The 20,614-nt window shown below is 40.2% G+C and overlaps 1 protein-coding gene across 11 annotated transcripts in view; it reads left to right on the forward strand.

The window, feature by feature from the left end:
- Positions 1-20,614, forward strand: part of HERC1 (HECT and RLD domain containing E3 ubiquitin protein ligase family member 1) — a 159,282-nt gene that overhangs the window by 22,138 nt on the left and 116,530 nt on the right. For 9 of the 11 annotated variants that reach the window (XM_014535483.1, XM_005861075.2, XM_005861080.2 and 6 more), the window contains 9 exons: positions 1,590-1,686; positions 2,256-2,399; positions 3,548-3,675; positions 9,452-9,596; positions 9,699-9,870; positions 11,691-11,825; positions 12,400-12,565; positions 16,097-16,222; positions 17,389-17,610. In XM_014535483.1, coding sequence (XP_014390969.1) covers positions 1,590-1,686; positions 2,256-2,399; positions 3,548-3,675; positions 9,452-9,596; positions 9,699-9,870; positions 11,691-11,825; positions 12,400-12,565; positions 16,097-16,222; positions 17,389-17,610 — 1,335 coding nt within the window. Of the gene's footprint in view, positions 1-1,589; positions 1,687-2,255; positions 2,400-3,547; positions 3,676-3,805; positions 3,849-8,252; positions 8,393-9,451; positions 9,597-9,698; positions 9,871-11,690; positions 11,826-12,399; positions 12,566-16,096; positions 16,223-17,388; positions 17,611-20,614 lie in introns of those variants that run through there. The other 2 variants (XM_014535490.1, XM_014535491.1) reach the window with 2 other exon arrangements.

The raw sequence follows: 20,614 nt of genomic DNA on the forward strand, positions 1-20,614 counted from the left end.
CATGTCCTCACCCCTTTAGTGTCTGTGTCCATTGTTTATGCTTATATGCATGCATACAAGTCCTTTGGTTGATCTCTTAGCGCCCCCCCGCCAACCCTCCCCTGCCTTCCCACTGAAATTTGACATGAGGCTTTTAAAGTGGCTAAGTAACTTGCCCAAGGTCACACAAAAATAAACACTAAACCTAAATCTCCTTCCTTAGTATATAATTATATGCATTTATATGGATCTCTCCATTTTAAAATTGTATTCTTTTCATGAAAGTTTCCTCACATAGAAATCTCTTAATGTTTAAGTTTTAATTTGTTGTTGTTGTTGTTAATCCTCCCCGGAGGATATTTTTCCATTGATTTTTTAGAGAGAGTAGAAGGGATGGGGAGAGACAGAGTGAGAAAACATCGATGTGAGAGAGACACATGGATTGATTGCCTCCCACCCACACCCTGACCAGGGCTAGGGCTTGAGCCTGCAACCTAGGTACGAGCCCTTGACCAGAATCGAACCTGAGACCCTTCAGTCCACAGATGGACAGTATATCTGCTGAGCCAAACTGGCTAGGGCTAAGTTTTAATTTTATATCTGAATTACATGTAGGACACTTTTCCTTCATGGGAGGTTGGTTGACAAGGTTGGCTAATCAAATTAATTTTAGTTTATTGTAACTTTCAGTATTTTAATTTAGACATCAACCCCCAAGCAGTGACCTTTGGAATATTCCACTTGACAATATCAGGGGATACTTGATAAGATGTTGAATATAGGGCTCTAAGGAACTTCAGATAAACACTATTTGAAGTTGTATATTCCTAGTCTTTGTACCTCCTTTCTTCCTTAATTACAATTTTTTAAAATTAGTTCTAATTTTTTATATTAGACAAACTAGAAATTGAAAAGACATGGAGTTATTGGTGTAGATTTTTTCCCTGTGCATCTTTTTTCAGTAGTCAGTGATTTTGATCAGTGTTAGAAGGTATGAGTGGTCCCCAAAATATATTGGTTTATGCTTTTATTCCCCTAATTTTTACTCACCAAGTTTTTACCCTACTGTCAGGAGTTTCATTAATGTAAACTTATATATTGCTTAGATCTTTCTGCATTGGTAATAGTGTGTTTTTGAGAGTTATTCCTATTATATAATGAGTTTTATTTGATTAGCCAGGATTGCAGGTTTTATTTTAATGTTTTATTTAAACTTTTTTTTTTTATTGTTCCGTGAGTGTTTAGCCCTCTCCAACTCTTTGAGTAAAGACTTGAGTAGTGATATAATATTCTTGCAAGTGATAGATTGATATATTTGGGATTGGGGGAGTTGCTAGCTTTTACCCTGCCTTTGTGTGAATTGAATTAAGAAAAATTGTCCTCTCCTTTGGGTGGAAACCAGTGTTTGTGGCCTGGCCAATGTAGAGCATATAGCCACTGCTCTAAAATACAGAACGTATTTCAGCACCTTCTTGACCCTTTAGCCAGGCAGCCTTGTCCTGGACTGTTGTGAATATCAGTATCTTTGAAGTCTCTTCATATGGGGTCAAATATGAACTATATGTTTTTTCATCTTCGTGTTCATCAAATTCACTTTGTGTGCAATGCAGGTAGTTGTTTGTGTGTCGGCTGGATACAGACATAGCGCTGCTGTAACAGAGGATGGTGAATTGTACACATGGGGTGAAGGAGACTTTGGAAGATTAGGTAACATTTTTTAATTGAAATTATTCTCATAGAAAAATAGAAATGATGATGGTTATGGAGTGAGACTAGAATTAATAGGCCAAAGACTGTAATTTATTTTGTTATTTTTTTAAGTTCAGAGGAAGATAAGTTTATATACAGAATACCTAGATTTTGGTGCTAAAATTTGAAAATGTAATGAAATCTATCAAGTATTTACTGAGTATACTATGAGCAGGCACTGCAGGATTTCAGTGATAAGAAAGATACCATCATGATCTTGGTGGGTATAATCTAGTGGGAAGGGAAAACAAATCAATATGAGCATGATACTAGACAGCATTTGACAAAGTGCTGTGAGAGGAGCATAAATAGAATGTCCTAATGAGTCATTGGGGAGACTGGGTGACACAGTTTGGGAGTTGTCTAGAAGATTTGATAAGAGAAGATGATAGAAATGATTCTGTTTTTCATATATATCTGTACTTAAAAATGCATCAATTCTATTAATTTGTAATGTGTATTCCAGCTGTGAAGTAGTGGCCAAAAGAAGAAGAGTTAACATTTCTTTTTTGTTGTGTTCTACCAAGGTCACGGTGACAGTAATAGCCGTAACATTCCAACATTAGTAAAAGACATTAGCAATGTAGGAGAAGTTTCTTGTGGCAGTTCACATACTATTGCTTTATCTAAAGATGGGAGAACTGTATGGTCGTTTGGAGGAGGAGACAATGGTATGTAAATATTTATTGGTTGATTACTTTAGCCTTTTTTCCTGAGATTTTTAAAAATTATTTTTCAGTTGTACATGTCTATTGTAGAAAAACCAAATACTGATGGCAGAAATTAAAAAAACTAAAATGAACTGTTTCTACAAATGTTGCTATAACCATGTTAAAACTTTGGTAGATAGACATCTAAATATGTATGCATTTACACAAATTTGTACATACTATATATTGCTGCACAGATGTCTTTTAAAAACCAAAGCAGGCCTATATTTACCATAGATATTATTTAATAACCTGCTGGTTTTCAAATAATCTAGCAGTATTTTATGAGTATCTTTCTATGTCAACAAGCATGGCTCTACATTTTTCTTTTAAATGGCTCAAAGTGTTCTTTCATGCGATTGTAGCACAACTGATAAAACTAGTTTATTGTTGAGTATTTAGAGCAGGGGTCCTCAAAGTACGGCCCGCGGGCCACATGCAAATACAAATATTGTATTTGTTCCCGTTTTGTTTTTTTACTTCAAAATAAGATATGTGCAGTGTGCATAGGAATTTGTTCATAGTTTTTTTTTAAACTATAGTCCAGCCCTCCAACAGTCTGAGGGACAGTGAACTGGCCCCCTGTTTAAAAAGTTTGAGGACCCCTGATTTAGAGAGTTTCCATTTTTTTTCAGTATTAAAAACAGTACAATGAATGACTAAATCTTCGTCTACTTTACTTAGTCACTCCTATCAGCAATGTGAGAATGCTCACTTCCCCATATTCTTTAATACTCCACTAGGTATTAAAGTAAGATAATTTGAAACATTATTTCAATAGTGAAAATAATATTTAAATTGCATTTCTTTGGTTCTTAGTAAGGTTGAATATATGTTAGCCATTTGTTTTTCTTCTTTAGTGATTTGCCAAGTTTTCTAGTTCATGAACTATTAAATCTTTTCAAAAATTAAAAACAATTATTTCATATGCACTCTAATATAGGAGCTATTTAGTATATCAGCAAATTTGAAGTTAGAAATATCACTATAAAAGGAGAGAAAAACAGAAAAATAATTGTCTATTTCTATCTTAAAGTGGTTTTAATTGCAAGAATAAAGGTTCTTTAAAAAAAATAAATTATTTAACTTGAATGTGTTTGTTTTCATAGGCAAACTTGGCCATGGTGATACCAACAGGGTGTATAAACCTAAAATTATTGAAGCTTTACAAGGAATGTTCATACGCAAAGTTTGTGCTGGGAGCCAGTCTTCACTTTCTTTGACATCAACAGGGCAGGTAAGACTAAGGGATGAGCATGAAGGCTTAGATCATTTCCTAGAACTAGGTGACTAAAAAGTAATTTAAATTTTAAAGTTAAAAAATACATTTAAAACATATATATTTTCTCCTGTTTGAAGTACAGTATCTGAGAAGGAATCAGATTTTCTGAACTGGCCTGTGTGACCCAGGTAAACCTGCCCTTAGCCCCCTGTTCTTTGTATTAAGATGGTTTTGTAACACCTTTTACCACTCAGCAACACTTAAGTATTTTCCTAAAAATCATGGATAGTGGGGGAAAGAGAGACTAGCTCTTGCTGGAACCAGTGATATGAACTAACTAACAAAGAAAGAAGGTGATCAAAAGAGAGGGTAAGGAGAACATTTTCATATGGAAAATAATCTGAGAGGTTTAGGTGTCCCTAGAAAGGGTTAGTCAGGCTTAGGATAGTCAGAATTTTACAAGCTCTTTATAAACTTTTGAACTTATACATGAGTATCTTGACTTCCCTTTGTTTGTTGGTGATGGAAAGGGTCCTAGTATGGTGATAGACTGACAGTACTTTCCTGCTTACATCCATCAGCAATGACAGTGGAAAAGGGAGCTAACCACACATTCTCTCACATGTAGGAATCCCTTATGTGCCAGGTATTGTTATAAAAATGTTTTCTAACTAAATCAAAAGGCAGATAAGCAGCAAAGTGGAAATTAACATATAACTAAAAAAAATTTTTTTCGAGAGACTTGAATGCCTTGTGTCCTAAAATATCTACCTCATGCCCTAGCCGGTTAGCTCAGTTGGTTAGAACATCATCCCCATACACCAAGGTTGCGGGCTCTGTCCCCAGTCAGAGCACATATAAGAATCAACCAATCTACACTAATAAAAGAGAAACATGGTAATTGGCGTACGACCGCTACCCTTCCCATTGGCTAATCAGCATATCCTTATGCAAATTAACTGTCAGCCAAGATGGCGGCCGACAGCCAGGCAGCTGGAAGCGAACATGAGGCTTGCTTGCTTCAGTGAAGGAGGACTCCAGCGTTCCCCGCCTGCCTTGCCGGCCTCTGAGCTGGCAGTTTGAAACATTCTAACAAATATAGAAGCTAAACAAAACCCCAGAAAGCAGCTTTCAGCCGGCCGGGATCTCAGAGCTGGTGTTATACATTGTTTCGATTATAGAACCCAAACAAACCAGATACCTGCTTTCAGCAGAGGAAGCCTCAGAGCTAGAGCCAGAGCTAAAGCTGGCCCAGAATAAAATAAAAAAAAAGAGAAAAAAAAGGAGCGGTGGGGAGCTTCAGTCAACAACCGCCAGCCTGAAAGCAGCCCTCAGCCCCTCACCCAGACTGGCCAGGCACCCCAGTGGGGACCCCCACCCTGAAGGGGGTGTGACCAGCGGCAAACAGCAATCATCCCCTCATCCAGGCTGGCCAGGCACCCCAGTGGGGACCCCCACCCTGAAGGGGGTGTGACCAGCTGCAAACAGCCATCATCCCCTCATCCAGGCTGGCCAGGCACCCCAGTGGGGACCCCCACCCTGAAGGGGGTGTGACCAGCTGCAAACAGCCATCATCCCCTCATCCAGGCTGGCCAGGCACCCCAGTGGGGACCCCCACCCTGAAGGGTGTGTGACCAGCTGCAAACAGCCATCATCCCCTCATCCAGGCTGGCCAGGCACCCCAGTGGGGACCCCCACCCTGAAGGGTGTGTGACCAGCTGCAAACAGCCATCATCCCCTCATCCAGGCTGGCCAGGCACCCCAGTGGGGACCCCCACCCTGAAGGGTGTGTGACCAGCTGCAAACAGCCATCATCCCCTCATCCAGGCTGGCCAGGCACCCCAGTGGGGACCCCCACCCTGAAGGGTGTGTGACCAGCTGCAAACAGCCATCATCCCCTCATCCAGGCTGGCCAGGCACCCCAGTGGGGACCCCCACCCTGAAGGGTGTGTGACCAGCTGCAAACAGCCATCATCCCCTCATCCAGGCTGGCCAGGCACCCCAGTGGGGACCCCCACCCTGAAGGGTGTGTGACCAGCTGCAAACAGCCATCATCCCCTCATCCAGGCTGGCCAGGCACCCCAGTGGGGACCCCCACCCTGAAGGGTGTGTGACCAGCTGCAAACAGCCATCATCCCCTCATCCAGGCTGGCCAGGCACCCCAGTGGGGACCCCCACCCTGAAGGGTGTGTGACCAGCTGCAAACAGCCATCATCCCCTCATCCAGGCTGGCCAGGCACCCCAGTGGGGACCCCCACCCTGAAGGGTGTGTGACCAGCTGCAAACAGCCATCATCCCCTCATCCAGGCTGGCCAGGCACCCCAGTGGGGACCCCCACCCTGAAGGGTGTGTGACCAGCTGCAAACAGCCATCATCCCCTCATCCAGGCTGGCCAGGCACCCCAGTGGGGACCCCCACCCTGAAGGGTGTGTGACCAGCTGCAAACAGCCATCATCCCCTCATCCAGGCTGGCCAGGCACCCCAGTGGGGACCCCCACCCTGAAGGGTGTGTGACCAGCTGCAAACAGCCATCATCCCCTCCGGGCTGAGGGACCCCCCTCCCCCCCTGAGTGCACAAATTTTTGTGCACCGAGCCTCTAGTCTACACTAATAAAAGAGAAAGATGCAAATTGACCATATCTTCGTGTTGCCCAGCAGCCAATCAGGAGTGAGCATGCAAATTAACCTTATCGCCTCTGTGGAAACTGACAGCAGAGAGGAAGCAGCTCCCAGCACAGCACGGCCTGCTTGGCTGTCGCTGCGGCGACCCAGGAGCAGGCAAGCATGGCCCGCAGGCAGCTCCCAGCATGGCCCGCGGCGACCCAGGGGCAGGGAAGCGCGGCCTGCGGGCAGCACCCAGGACAGCCTGCTTGGCCGTCACTGCAGTGTGGAGCAGGCAGGCCCCGCAGAGAGCAGAGAACCATGAGGAGCGGGCCTAAGCCATCAGTAGGACATCCCCTGAGGGCTCCCGGATTGGAGAGGGTGCAGGTCAGGCTGAGAGAAACACACACACACACACACACACACACACCCGTGCACTAATTTCGTGCACCAGGCCCCTAGTGAGTACATAAATAAGTGGAGCAACAGATCTATGTTTCTCTCTCTCTCTCTCTCTCTCTCCTCCCTCTTTCTCTCTAAAAAAATCAATCAATAAATTTTAAAAAATCTACCTCAAACTATCACCTTGTACTTCACTACATTAGTTATCCTATCTAATAAAGAAGGAATATGCTAATTGACCCTCACGCTGTTGCAAAGATGGTGGCACCCACAACCAATAAGGAGGGAATATGCTAATTGACTGCCACGCCACAAAAAGATGGTGGTGCCCACAGCCACAAGATAGCGGTGCCCAGTCTCCTCAGTCCCCAGCCTCCCAGGGCTGGCCCAAGGTGTAGGCAAACGTTGGATGGTGGCTACCCAGCCTCCCAGGGCCAGCTCGAGGCGCAGGCAAGCCTCGGATGGTAGCTGCCCGAGGCTCAGGTAACCAGGGCCGGCTGAGGCTTGTGCTGCTGGCAGTGGCAGCAGCAGAGGTTTGATGGGGGTGTCGCCTTCCCCTGATCACCAGGTAGCCTCCCTCCCTGAGGGCTCCCGGACTGTGAGAGGGGGCAGGCTGGGCTGAGGGACCCCCCTCCCCCAGTGCATGAATTTTCATGCACCGGGCCTCTAGTTTGTTATAATGCTGGTTGCTACCTTAAAACTTAAAACTTATCTTTTACATCTTTCTCACTGAGAGTTTTGTGCTAAGAATCAATGAATCGAAGCCAGAAGATGCTCATTTATTTGTTGTATAACCACAGGCAAATCACCGACCTCCTTTGAGTATCAGTGCTTCTTTTGCAAGAGAGGGGTAATAATTTCTGCTTTGCTTACAAATGATCATAAACAACAATTATTTGAATGGAAAGTTTCTATAAACCAAGAAGTACTGTTTAACTACTAGTCGCTAATCCTTCTATATAATAAAAGCCTAATATGCTAAGTGTCTGGTTGTCCGGTCATCCGTTCAACTAATCAAAGCATAATATGCTGATATGCTAAGGCCGCTCAACCGCTTGCTCTGACGTGCACTGACTACCAGGGGTCAGACGCTCCAACTGGTAGGTTAGCTTGCTGCTGGGGCCTGGCCGATCAGGATGGAGCGAGACGGGCTGGACATGCCCTGGAGCCCTTCTGTGGTCCATCCCTGGCTGGTCAACCTCCCGCGTCCCTCCCCAGCCCTGATCGTGCACTGGTGGGGTCCCTCGTCCTGGCCTGCACCCTCTTGCGATTTGGGACCCCTCATGGGATGTCAGAGAGCCAGTTTTGGCCTGATCCCACAGGCCAGGCCGAGGGACCCCACTGGTGCACGAATTTGTGCCCCGGTCCTCTAGTAATATAATAATAGTAATAAATTCAGTACATTAAATTCCAAAGAAAAGTGTACATTATTTGCACTATGAGTACACTAAGTTATGTGAAGTCAAATACATAAACTGAGAAAAAAATAAAGTGAGAGAGATACTTTTGAATGGTAAGGGTAGTTCTGTTTACCATTACTACTTGCTGAGTATGAAATGAATATCTACTTTTTCCTTGGTTCATCTCAGTTCCTTAGGCCTCTTCAGTGCTAACTCACCACCATATTAAGTGTGATTGTTGTGTTGAAAAATACAGTATGTATGCAGGCCAAGTAGTTCTTCATCTTGTGTTCAAGCAAAGGAATACTGCAGTAGCAAAACTTAGCTACGTGAGTCTTTTTTTGGGGGGGTGTGGGTGGGGGGCAGACACAGGCACGGCTGTGCTCCTGAGAGGGAGAGCACAAGCTGTGTGGGTCTTAATGAGTGACAGTATTATATTGTATTTGAATGATTTAGGAGATTTTCAATGACATTGGCTATATTTTTTATCAATTTATTTATCTTTAGTTCCTAACCCCTCTTAACATAAGCCTTTCTTGTACTGGAATTATGTGGCATTTTATACTTAAATAAGTTTTCTGGCAACTGGTACAAGTATTTGCTCTTCATTTTTTTGTTGAAGAGGTTTAACCTCTCAGTAGTCTTTCCTGAAATAATTGCAAGACAAAATAATTCCCAAACTTGATGGCACAAATATAAGAGTCTATAAGACCCATTGAAAGAAAAAAAGTTGTTCAGTTTGCTGATTATTTTGATTTTGGGTTGCCAAATTGGCAGTCATTTATTCTTTTATATTCCATATTTTCACCTCATATTTCCCTCAAACATCTTTAATCAGTATTAGTCAAAAATAAAGATGTTTGTTTCACATGGTCCTCTTTCTAAGTGGTAATTAAAATTGTTATCACAATGAGGTAAGGTATTTTTCAACTAAATCATAAATGGCAGTTTTGTGATTTATAGAATTTTTTTTTATATGATCACACCTTGGTCTAGTCAACACAATCATATTTGTTGGGACTTTCAATGTAAGAAACATGTAAAGGAGAAGTTTTAAGATAGCAACAGTATTTCTAAGCTACTAAGCTTGGGCAAATATAACACAATGCAAGCCAATAAGTAGCTTTGGCAGTATCTCTCAGAAGATCATTCTATATGTTTTTTTTATGACCAATTATTTTTCTTTCAGCTCAGGTTTTTGTCTGCCTATATAATGAACTTTTAAAAGCAGCAAAAGAAATTACTATAAGCATCTTTAAAAGAATCAAAACAATAAATACTATTTTTAACAATAAAGTTATTATTTAGTATTAAACCACACTGTTCTTTATGATATTTATTCCTAATTTCTCAGGTTATTATGTGTAGTGTATTTCTATTTGTTTCAGGTCTATGCTTGGGGCTGTGGAGCTTGTCTAGGTTGTGGTTCTTCAGAAGCTACAGCTTTGAGACCCAAGCTTATTGAAGAACTGGCTGCCACCAGAATAGTTGATATTTCTATTGGAGACAGTCATTGTTTGGCTCTTTCTCATGGTAAAGTCATTTGTTTTTAAGAAATAGTATTAACTATCAACTTCCACAAATACATTACATTTAAATTGGGCTTTTCTTTTGTTCTTTGTGTTTTGTTTTTAGATAATGAAGTTTATGCCTGGGGCAATAACTCAATGGGGCAGTGTGGACAAGGAAATTCCACAGGTCCTATTACTAAACCAAAGAAAGTGAGTGGCTTAGATGGCATAGCTATTCAGCAGATCTCTGCTGGAACATCACATAGTCTGGCATGGACTGCTCTTCCTAGAGACAGGTAAGAGTGGCCACATTTAAAGAATTTTGTGTTTTAATAACAGTAGAAGCACTAGTAAAATTAGAAATAATTGTGCTTTGTTTATAAAATACCCTTCTGAACATTTTTAGTATTGTTTTTTTATTATCATAAGTTGACATTAGATTTCTTTCCATTTGAATATTGGGGTTAGATATGTTTTATAAGCATAACTTATATGTTTTATAAGTTATCCCCTGTATTTAAGCTATTTTCTTAATTTGTCTTCTAAACATTTTGAATTTCTTCTGTGTCCAGATAATGATTTTTTTAAAAAAATGTTTTATTTCAGAGAGAGGAAGGGAGAGAAATAGAAACATCAGTGATGCGAGAGAATCACTGATCGACTGCCTCCTGCACACCCGCTACTGGGGATAGAGCCCACAACCTGGGCATGTGCCCTGACCTGTTAGTGAACTGTGACCTCCTGGTTCATGGGTTGATGCTCAACCATTGAGTCACACTGGCCGGGCCCAGATAATTATTTTAAAATTAAATGTATAAATATCAACAGGAAATTATATTAAAATAATCAAAACCAGAAGTAGGCTTAATTGATTTAAATAATTAATTAGCCTCTGTACCCTTTATCTGGTTGGTTTTTTGCCAGACTTTTAAATAAAATAAGTTACTTTTTGCAGAAATTTAGCTTTTTCGTGAAGTGATAATAAACATAGATCTGGTTAATTGGGTTGGTGACTTTTAGCCAATATTAGGAGATTGAATTTTAAGGAATTTGAGGGTTGTTTCAGATATTTTTAGATGCATGTGGGCTAATTTACAACCTAGAATGTATGTTGACCCTTGAACAACATGGCTTTGAACTGTGCTGGTCCACTTATACATACACAGATTTTTTCCCAATAAATATACAGCCAGTACTCCATATCTGTGCATTTTGCATCCACGAATTCAGTCAATTGCGGATTGAAAACAGTAGTTTTCAATCTGTGGCTGGGAATCTGTGGAAGTTGGCCCAACTGTATGCATTTTTCTCTGCCATTTTATATAGGGGACATGAGTACCTGCGGATTTTGGTATTCACAAGGGGCGGGGAGGCGGCGGGTGTGTCCTACAACCAATCCTGTGCAGATACTGAGGGACAACTACAGTTAAGTTTTTGGGGATTCAAAAGTTCTACATGGATTTTTTACTGCACTTGGGTAGAGAGTCAGCATCTGTAACCCCTACATTGTTCAATTGTCAACTGTATTTGCATTCTAGACCTTTGATTCAGGTGGGGTTTTTTATGACATTGTAACCAATTAAATACATTTATACCCTCTAAAACAAAAGCCCAGAAGTATAATAAGTTGAATATAAATAATTTATATTAGTATTAACTCTGCAACTTCCCATTTTATATGTAGGTAGTTTGTTTCCAAGATCTTGAAAATCTTCACAAGAGTTTTTAGGAGTTTTTCTTTTAATAGATGTCAGTATGTCACTGTATAGAGTCAGGCTATGTTTCTTAAAATGAAATATACATTTTATAGACCCCTAGAAGGGGTTATAGTAGATCATGTGTCTCAGCATTCTGCCTTCAGGTGAGTGAATATCCAAACCTTACAAAACAGATGGTGGTTATATATTTTCTTCTTGAAGAACTCTAGGGATGGCCAATTCTTGGTTTTCCTCAGTTGCTAAAATGAAGGGTTTTATCACCTTTATAATCAAGAAAGTTTTCTGTGTATCTTGTTGAAACTTTCAGCTTTAGTAATGGTTTAGATTTTGTTTTTGATCATGTGTAAAAATTTTATGTTAAGGCGGTTCCATGATTTTTCTTAATACTTTTTTTCTAGACAAGTTGTTGCATGGCACCGACCTTATTGTGTAGATCTTGAAGAGAGTACCTTCTCACACCTGCGTTCTTTTCTTGAGAGATACTGTGATAAAATAAACAGTGAGATTCCCCCACTTCCTTTCCCTTCATCAAGGTACGTTCTATATATGTGTATTTGTGTGTGCTCACGTGCATGTCTATTCATTACTCATTTCAAGTTTTGACTTATTTTTTTTTTTTCTTTGGAATGCTGGATGAATTTATTTTTTTAATTCTTTATTGTTTAAAGTAGTGGTTGCCAACCTTTAGGACCTCATGGACCGCTAGTGGTCTGCGGACCACCGGTTGGCGACGCTGCTTCTAAGGTTTCCTTAAACCAGCGGTCGCCAACCTTTTGGTCCTACTGGTTGGCGACTGCTGGTTTAAAGTATTACATAGGTTTCCTTTTTCCCCCATTGACCTCTCCCCAGAGTTTTGACTTACTATTCTTTCTTGTTTGATTTTCCTCTCAATTATATGAAATTCTTTACAATCTAAAAAAGAGCTAAACTTTAGATACTTGTTAACAATCTTTTAGGAGAGTTACCCATAATTTCATGAATCATGTTTTAAAAATTACTGTTGGTCATAATTTCACAAAATTTTTAAAGAGAAAAAAATGTTACTGAAACTGGAAAGCACGTGCTCTTTTATGTTCCAAAAGTTCACTGCAGTTTATTTGGTTTCAGAGAACACCATAGTTTCCTCAAGCTGTGCCTGAAGCTGCTATCAAATCACCTTGCTCTTGCGCTTGCGGGAGGGGTAGCTACCAGCATTCTTGGGAGACAGGCAGGTCCACTTCGAAATTTGCTCTTCAGACTGATGGACTCAACTGTCCCAGATGAAATCCAAGAGGTAAGAGTATAGAACTCATGAATCTGTATCTCAAGGCACATTTTTCTCTGAGGTTGTAGCTTATAAATTCAAGTATATCTTAGAAAACTTCAGTTGGATGTTCTTTCCCCTACTCCTATTTTCTTGGGAGAACAAATGTTTTTGGTCAATCTGTCCTTTAAAATAGAGCTCAAATGTCAATTCTGAGAAACCCTTTCAGTCCCTGCTATCCTGCCAGGTTAGGTTTCTCTTATATGTGTTCTCATTGTAAGGCATTGTATTGAAGTTGTCTATTTATAAACATGCCTGTTTTTGAACACTAGAAAATGAATTTATGAGGGCAATGACCTAGTTTATTTTTTATTATGGTAAAATACGTATAATATAAAATTTACCATCTTAACTATTTTTTAAGTGTACAGTTCAGTGGTATTAAATACATTCATAATGTTGTACAGCTATTACCACCATCCATCTCCATAACTTTTCATTTTATAAAATTGAAATTCTATATCCATGTTTAATAACTTCCCATTTTCCCTCCCTCCAGCTCCTGGCAATTACCATTCTACTTTTTGTCTCTGTGACTTGGATATGCTAGGTGTGTCATATAAGTGGAATCATATACTGTTTGTCTATTCATGACTAGCTTGTTTCATTTATTATAATGTCTTCAAGATTCATCTATGTTGTAGCATATGGCAGTGTTTACTTCTTTTTTAAGGCTGGATAACCTTCTGTTGTATGTATATACCACATTTTGCTCACCCATTCATCCATCATATTTATGACCTTGGATTAGACACTGATTTCTTAGCCAAAGCACAAGCAACTAAAGAATAAAAGGTGAATTGGACTTCATCAAAATGAAAAACATTTATGCTTCAAAGGACATTATCAAGAAAATAAAAATATAATTTACAGAATGGGAGAAATATTTGTAAATCATATGTCCGATAAGCTAGTTTCTAGAATATGTAAAGGATTCTTATAACTCAACAATAAAAAAGATAACCCAATTAAAAAAATGAATAAAGAATCTGAGTAGTTGTGTCTCCAAAGATATAAATATAGTCAATAAAAACATGAAAAAATATACATTGTAAGTCATTAGGGAAATGCAAATAAAAACCACATGAGATATGCTTCATACCCACTAGGAGGCTATAATAAAAAAGACTGACAATGATAAATATTGGTGAGGATGTAGAGAAATTGGAACCCTCATACATTGCTGGTGGGAATGTAAAATGGTACACCTACTTTGGAAAACAGGTGCTCTCTTAGTTACACATGGAGTTACTATGTAATGCAGCAATTCCACACCTAGATCTATACCCAAGGAAACTGAAAACATGTCCGTGCAAAAATGTGTACAAGAATGTTTATAGCAATATCTATACTAATAATAAAGGAATATGCAAATTGTCTGGGATGCCATCACAGTATAACGACCAAACAGCAGGCTGCTTGGGGTGACAAGGCCGGCAGGGGGAGGGTGTTAGTGAGGGATGACCAAACGACTGAACAGCAGGCTGCGTGGGGCGACCAGGTCAGCGGGGGGGCAGTTGGGGATGACCAGGCTGGCAGGGGGGCAGTTGGGGGCGACCAGGCTGGCAGAAGGGCAGTTGGGGGCGAACAGGCCAGCAGGGGAAGGCAGTTGGGGGCCATCAGGCTGGCAGGGGAGGGCAGTTAGGGGCGAGATCAGACCAGCATGGGAGGGCAGTTGGGTGCGACAGGTCGGCAGGGGAGGGCAGTTAGGTGCTACCGGGCCTCTAGTTATTTGTAATAGCCAAAAAGTAGAAATAAATGTCTGTTAAATGGTGGATAAACAAAATGTAATATTACTCAGCTATAAAAAGAAATGAAAAACTGACACGTTACAACGTGACTGAACCTAGTAAACAGTATGCTAAGTGAAAAAAGCCATATACAAAAGGCTACATGTTGTATGATTCCATATACATGAAATGTTCAGGGTAAGCAAATTCATAGAGATAGAAAATAGGTTAGTTGGTTGTTAGGGGTTTGAGGGAGGGAGAGATGAGGAGTGACTACTAATGGGCTCAGAGTTTCTTTGTTTGGGTGATGGAAAAATGTTCTAAAATTAGTGGTGATGGTTGTTCAACTCTGAATATACTAAAAACCACTGAATTTCATACTTTCAGAAGGTGGGTCCTGGCCGGTTGGTTCAGTTGGTTGGATCATTGTCTCATGCATCAAAAGGTTGCAAGTTCGATTCCCAGTCAGGGCACATACCTAGGTTGTGGGTTCAACCCCCAGTTGGGGCATGTATTGGAGGCAATCAATTGATTTCTCCCCCTCTTTCTCCCTCTCTCTCTCTCTGAAAATCAATAAAAACATATCCTTGGGTGATAATTTTTTTTTTTTTAAGGTGAATTTAGCCCTGTCAGCATGGCTCAGTGGTTGAGCATCGACCTGTGAACCAGGAGATCAGGGTTTGATTCCTGGTCAGGGTACATACCCTGGTTGCAGGCTCAATCCCCAGTGGGGGGCATGCAGGAATTTTATGACATGTGACTTACATGTCAGTTTAAAATAAAACAAAAAAGATGGTGATTTTTCTGCTGCAGGGGCATGTTGCTGGGATGTAGGTAGGAGTATTAACATTAATGTGAAACTGAGAATTTAATATCAGCAATAAGTAGTGAAATATTTTTTTAAAGGTTGAAAAGTATTGGAATAAAGTAAGGAAAGTTAACTTAAAAAAAATATCCTTAGAATTGTTTATTCCTTGAGCCTCCTTGGTAGCTACTCTGTTTTAGGAGAGTTCTTAGGAGATGGATTCTCCCAGGATGTGGATAAGGCTGTTTCTATTGAGGAATGTTTTTATTCCTTTTTCCTTCTCCCTGAAACTTCTGATAATTTATCTGTTTTCAGCAATCACTGTTGCTGTGTTTTGTTTCTTTCTTTTTTAGTGCTATATTTTGAACCAATTGTAGACTTAAGGAAAAGTTGCATAAATAATAGGATTTTCATGTATCTGTCACCCAGCTTCCCCTAATACTAATGTCTTTACGTAACCACAGTACAGTGATCAAACCCTAGAAATTTCATTGGCTTAATACTATTAATTAAACTAAAAACCTTATTAGAAATTATATCAGTTTTCCACTAATGTCCTTGTTCTTTTGTAGGATCCTATCTAGGAGCCCGTTTTGCATTTAATTGTTATTTCTCCTTAGTCTCCTGCACTCTGTTATAGTTCCTTATCTTTCATGATTGGGACACTTCAGGAGTTTGCTCAACTTTGCAGAGAGCCTTACGAGGCCCAATGCTGTATTCAACACTAAATATTTGTTGGATGATGATTATCTATTTAGTGGCAAATCGAAAATATGTATTCTGGTCTTCTTAAAGACATTTAAATAAGGACTTGCATGCTTTCTTTTTTCACATAACTTTTATTTAGATTTCCATGATCCACTTTCTGTGATTTCTGTGATCCTAATATCAGTGGATTTAATTTATCTTATTTATTAAAAAGATAAGAACCAGGCCAATAAATACACTTTTCTTTTTTAATATTAGGTGGTAATTGAGACTCTGTCAGTGGGAGCAACCATGCTATTACCTCCATTACGGGAACGTATGGAGTTACTTCATTCTCTTTTACCCCAAGGACCTGATAGATGGGAAAGCTTATCCAAAGGACAGGTGAGCTTCTGCATGGTATCTAAGTAAACCAGTAATATCACATACAAAGCACAGAGAGAGGAAAATAAAACAAATCGATTGCCTTGTGTTTATGAAATAATACTGCACTTAACTTGATGGTTCTGGTAAATCCTTGTATTTAATGTTTTCTGCTGGGAGAGTTCCCAGATTTCTAATGAAGGTGAAGTAAATGATAACTTATTAAATTATGGGGGTAATTATTAAAATTATGGCTAATTTTTCCAGTGTTGCTTATACTTTCAAATCAGAGACCTTTTAGTTTATTTGTAATGTACTGAGTTGAAATCAAGGGCATGCACTATTATTGATTCCATGTCCAGAACTTTGTCTGAAATTGCTTACATAAAAAGTAAAAGATGACTATTATGAAAAAGTATTTGATGATATGAGTGTGCTTATTTTCTTTTTTTAATATCTTCTGTACATTAAAGTAAGTACATTTTGCTTAATCAAGTAGAACAATCAATTGTAGAGTTAAACATGCCTGGGGAAAATGGTGCGTCCTTGTAATATAATATTCACAGGTGCCTTGCAATGAGTATTTTGCATTAGCTTAGGTTTCAGTTATATATTTTAAACATTAGAATAAATAGTTTCATTGGTAATTCTGTAGAAGAATGTGTAGTATAGTTTATTTGTTGACGTTTCTGACTCCTTTCTATGTACAGTGCTAAAATCATTATGCAGAGTATGCCATTTTAGCTTAGAGTTTTAGGTTTTATAATAAAGAGTGGAATAAAACTCTAAGTTGCATTTTCCCAAGTGGTATTAATGGGAGCGCTTTTCTTTTTTAAATTTTTCTTTCTTTTTTTTTTTTTTTCAGAGAGAGGAAAAGAGAAAGATAGGGAGGGAGAAACATCGATGTGAGAGGGAAACATTGAAGAGTTGCCTCCCACATGCGCCCTGACTGGGAACCGAACCCGCTACCTTTTGGAGTATGGGATGATGCTCCAACTAACTGAGCCACACCAGCCAGGGCCAGATAGCTTTTCTTTTGATCACTTACTTGCTAAAAGATTATTGTTAATCAGGATATGAAGTGGATTATTTAGCATCATTAGTATAGTTTTTTTCTGGGATCTTTTTTGTTTTCTAGTGAGTTTTAAACTAATTCCTATTTTATCAATGGAAATATTTTTCTTTAGAGAATGCAACTGGATATCATTCTGACAAGTTTGCAAGATCATACCCATGTAGCCTCCTTACTTGGCTATAGTTCACCCTCTGATGCTGCTGACCTCTCTTCTGTGTGTACTGGCTACGGAAACCTGTCAGATCAACCTTATGGCACTCAGAGCTGCCATCCAGACACCCATCTAGCTGAAATTTTGATGAAGACTCTCTTAAGAAATTTAGGATTTTATACAGTAAGTTCTTTTTGTGTGTGTGCTTAAAATAATAATAATAATAATAAAGCTCTTATTGTTTTCTTTGTTTTTAGAGGTGGAAGATATCACTTTAAGTCAAGATATTTTGACATTTAAAGACTAATGAAATAAAGCTCTAGATTCCACTCTTCCATAGGGCGAAAACATGTCAAATCTTCTGAAATATTGTGGCTGCCTACTGACTTATAATTGACAATCCCAAAGAGATTTATTTTAGAATTTTACCAAATTTTTTTTTGATGTTAATGTACAAGAATAAACAGATACAAATAGTCAACAACATTTTGCAAGAGAGGAATAATGAGGATGGGTATAATCATGATTGACCTTACCAGATATAATCTTATAATTAAACAATATGATTGGCACTAAGAAAGAATAGGCTGTTCAACTGGAGAAAAGAAGGTGGACACTGTAGCTTTTCCTGTATTAGGGGGCCATTAATTTTTACTTTGTGGTGTTTCTTAGATCCATCTCTTTTTTTCTTTTAATTTCTATAGGTTCTAACTCAGGCCATCAGGACCTAATATTAATAGTAGTGTTATAGCTGTTTTCACTATTGGTGTCTTCTCAGTATCCTACTGCTGGAATAACCTTGTTTTATTAAAAAACAAGATTGTATTAAATTAAAACTTTTTCAGACCTTTTATCATTTGGTTTACATACCACTCTTATCTCCTGCACATGGCATACCTATCTTCTGCTTGCTCTTCTGTCTACCAATCTGTAACTTAAAAAAAAAAAATCATTATTGTTGAAAGTATCACATATGTCCCCTTTTTCCCTCATTGACCCCCTCTGGTCCACCCCCACTCCCTGCCCCAGACCTTCACCACCCTATTGTCAGTGTCCATGGATTATGCATATATGCATACAAGTTCTTTGGTTGCTATCTTCCCACCTACCAACCCACCCCCCGCCTTATTCTAGGAATCCTTGCCCAAATAACCCCATCTAACCATAGCATTATAACTGCATACCCTTTAGCAATTTTTAGAGTCAAAATGTACTGTATAACTTCAAGTTGTTTGTGTATCCTTTCACATTGTCTCCTAGACCTCTTCAGTGTCAGGTCTGTATATTCTTTTCCTTCTATATAAGTTTTAGCGTTTTGTTCTGCCTACATTAAAAGGTTGTTGACTAAATTAGAGTATAGTTCTTATAAATTATTTTCTCTCAGATTTAAGAATGTAAATTTGACTTGATATTTGACTGTAAGTGAAATGGGAACAGTGATATATATATACATACACACACACACACACACACACACACACACACACATACATATATATACACACACACACACACATACCCACTTGTTATTGTCTGAAATTTTTTTCCAAAGTTTTAAGAAACATTTATGCTGAATTAAAAGTAGTTCCTTTATTATGTCATTAGGGCTAAGGTAGATGTGTATATTATGTGGACGTGGCAATAAAATACTACTTTTGGGCTAAAATCATAAATTATCTTAATCTGTTTGGTCTGCTATATCAGTACCCTGGACTGGGTGGCTTATAAAGAACACAAATTTATTAATTAGTTTGCAGATGGGAAATCCAGGACAAAGGCACTGGAGGATTGGGTGGTTTTCTTGCCTGTGTCCTCACACAGGCAAGCTCTCTGTGATCTCTTTTGTAAGGGCATAATCCCATTCATGAGGGCTCTGCCCTCACAACAATTTACCTTCCAAAGATCCTGCTTCCAATTATTAAAATATTTGGGGAGATTAGCCTTCAACATATGAATTTTGAGGGGATACAAACAGTCAGTTTCTCTCTAATAGTGCTTATTTGGCAGCTTATAATGGTGCTTATATTGCAAGGGTCTTAAAATGTTCTGAGATCCTCTTTTGCATATTATAAACAGACCATATATTATGCATAAAGATGTTCATTGCATCATTAATTATAACCAACAAGAAGCCCAGTGCATGAAATATGTGCACGGGTAGGGTCCCTAGCAGCTGCCCGCCAGGGCCTCCCTTCCCCCGGCTGCCTGCTGCTGCTGCTGCTGCCGCCGGCCGGAGCCTCCCTTCGCACCTGCCTTAGCCTGGCACTGCCTGCTCACCTGCTCCACCATCCCGCTGCGGTCCCGTTCTCATCAGGGTCCATCTGGGTTGGCAGCACCTCCATTGCCGCCCACTGCCAGCGCTATGTTGCTGACACTTGCCATGTTCCACGCCGCCCCCTGGTGATCAGCACACGTCTAACTCCTGGTTGGTCGAACTCCCGCCCGTAGGGACAATTTTCATATTAGCCTTTTATTATATAGGATAATAAGAAATTAGAAACAACTGAAATGTCTAAAATATGGGAATGATTAAATTATATAAGATATATATACACACACACACACACACACACACACATATATATATATGCTCAATGAAATATTATATGACTCAAGTTTTATATACACTAGGGGCCCAGTGCACAAATTTGTGCACCTTCAAAGGAACTGTGGGCCATGAGGCTGCGGTGGGCGCAGGGGCGGGTCTCGCCCCATCTTCCATGCCCCAGCCCAGCCCCTCCTGCTGTGGCCCTTGGTCCCCTCTCTGCCGGCAGCCCAGCTGCCGCCTCTCTCATGTGCTGATGGCACCGGCCTTGCTCACACCTGCTGATGGCACAGAGCGATTGGGGCCTGCGCCAGCAGCGGGTGCGAGAGGGGCCAGCGCTGTCAATGTGTGTGAGCAGCAGTTGCTGCCCCGATTGCCCTTCATGAGCAGGGGGAGGTGGAGAAGCCCTGAGGGGCTGGCAGCCGCCATTCGCACCCGCTGACAGCGCCGAGTGATAGGGACCGGCACCCAGCGCTGGCAGTGCGTGTGAGCAGCGGCTCTGGTGCCGACTACATGTGTGAGTGGGGCCATCACCGGCAGCAAGTGCAAGAGGCAGGTGCGGGCCCCGATTGTCCCTCAGGAGCAGGGGGAGGTGGAGAAGTCCTGAGGGGCGATTGGGGCCGGCAGCCAGCCACTTGCACC

The sequence above is a fragment of the Myotis brandtii genome, unplaced genomic scaffold (genome assembly GCF_000412655.1).
Source record: "Myotis brandtii unplaced genomic scaffold, ASM41265v1 scaffold144, whole genome shotgun sequence".
Lineage (NCBI taxonomy): Eukaryota > Metazoa > Chordata > Mammalia > Chiroptera > Vespertilionidae > Myotis > Myotis brandtii.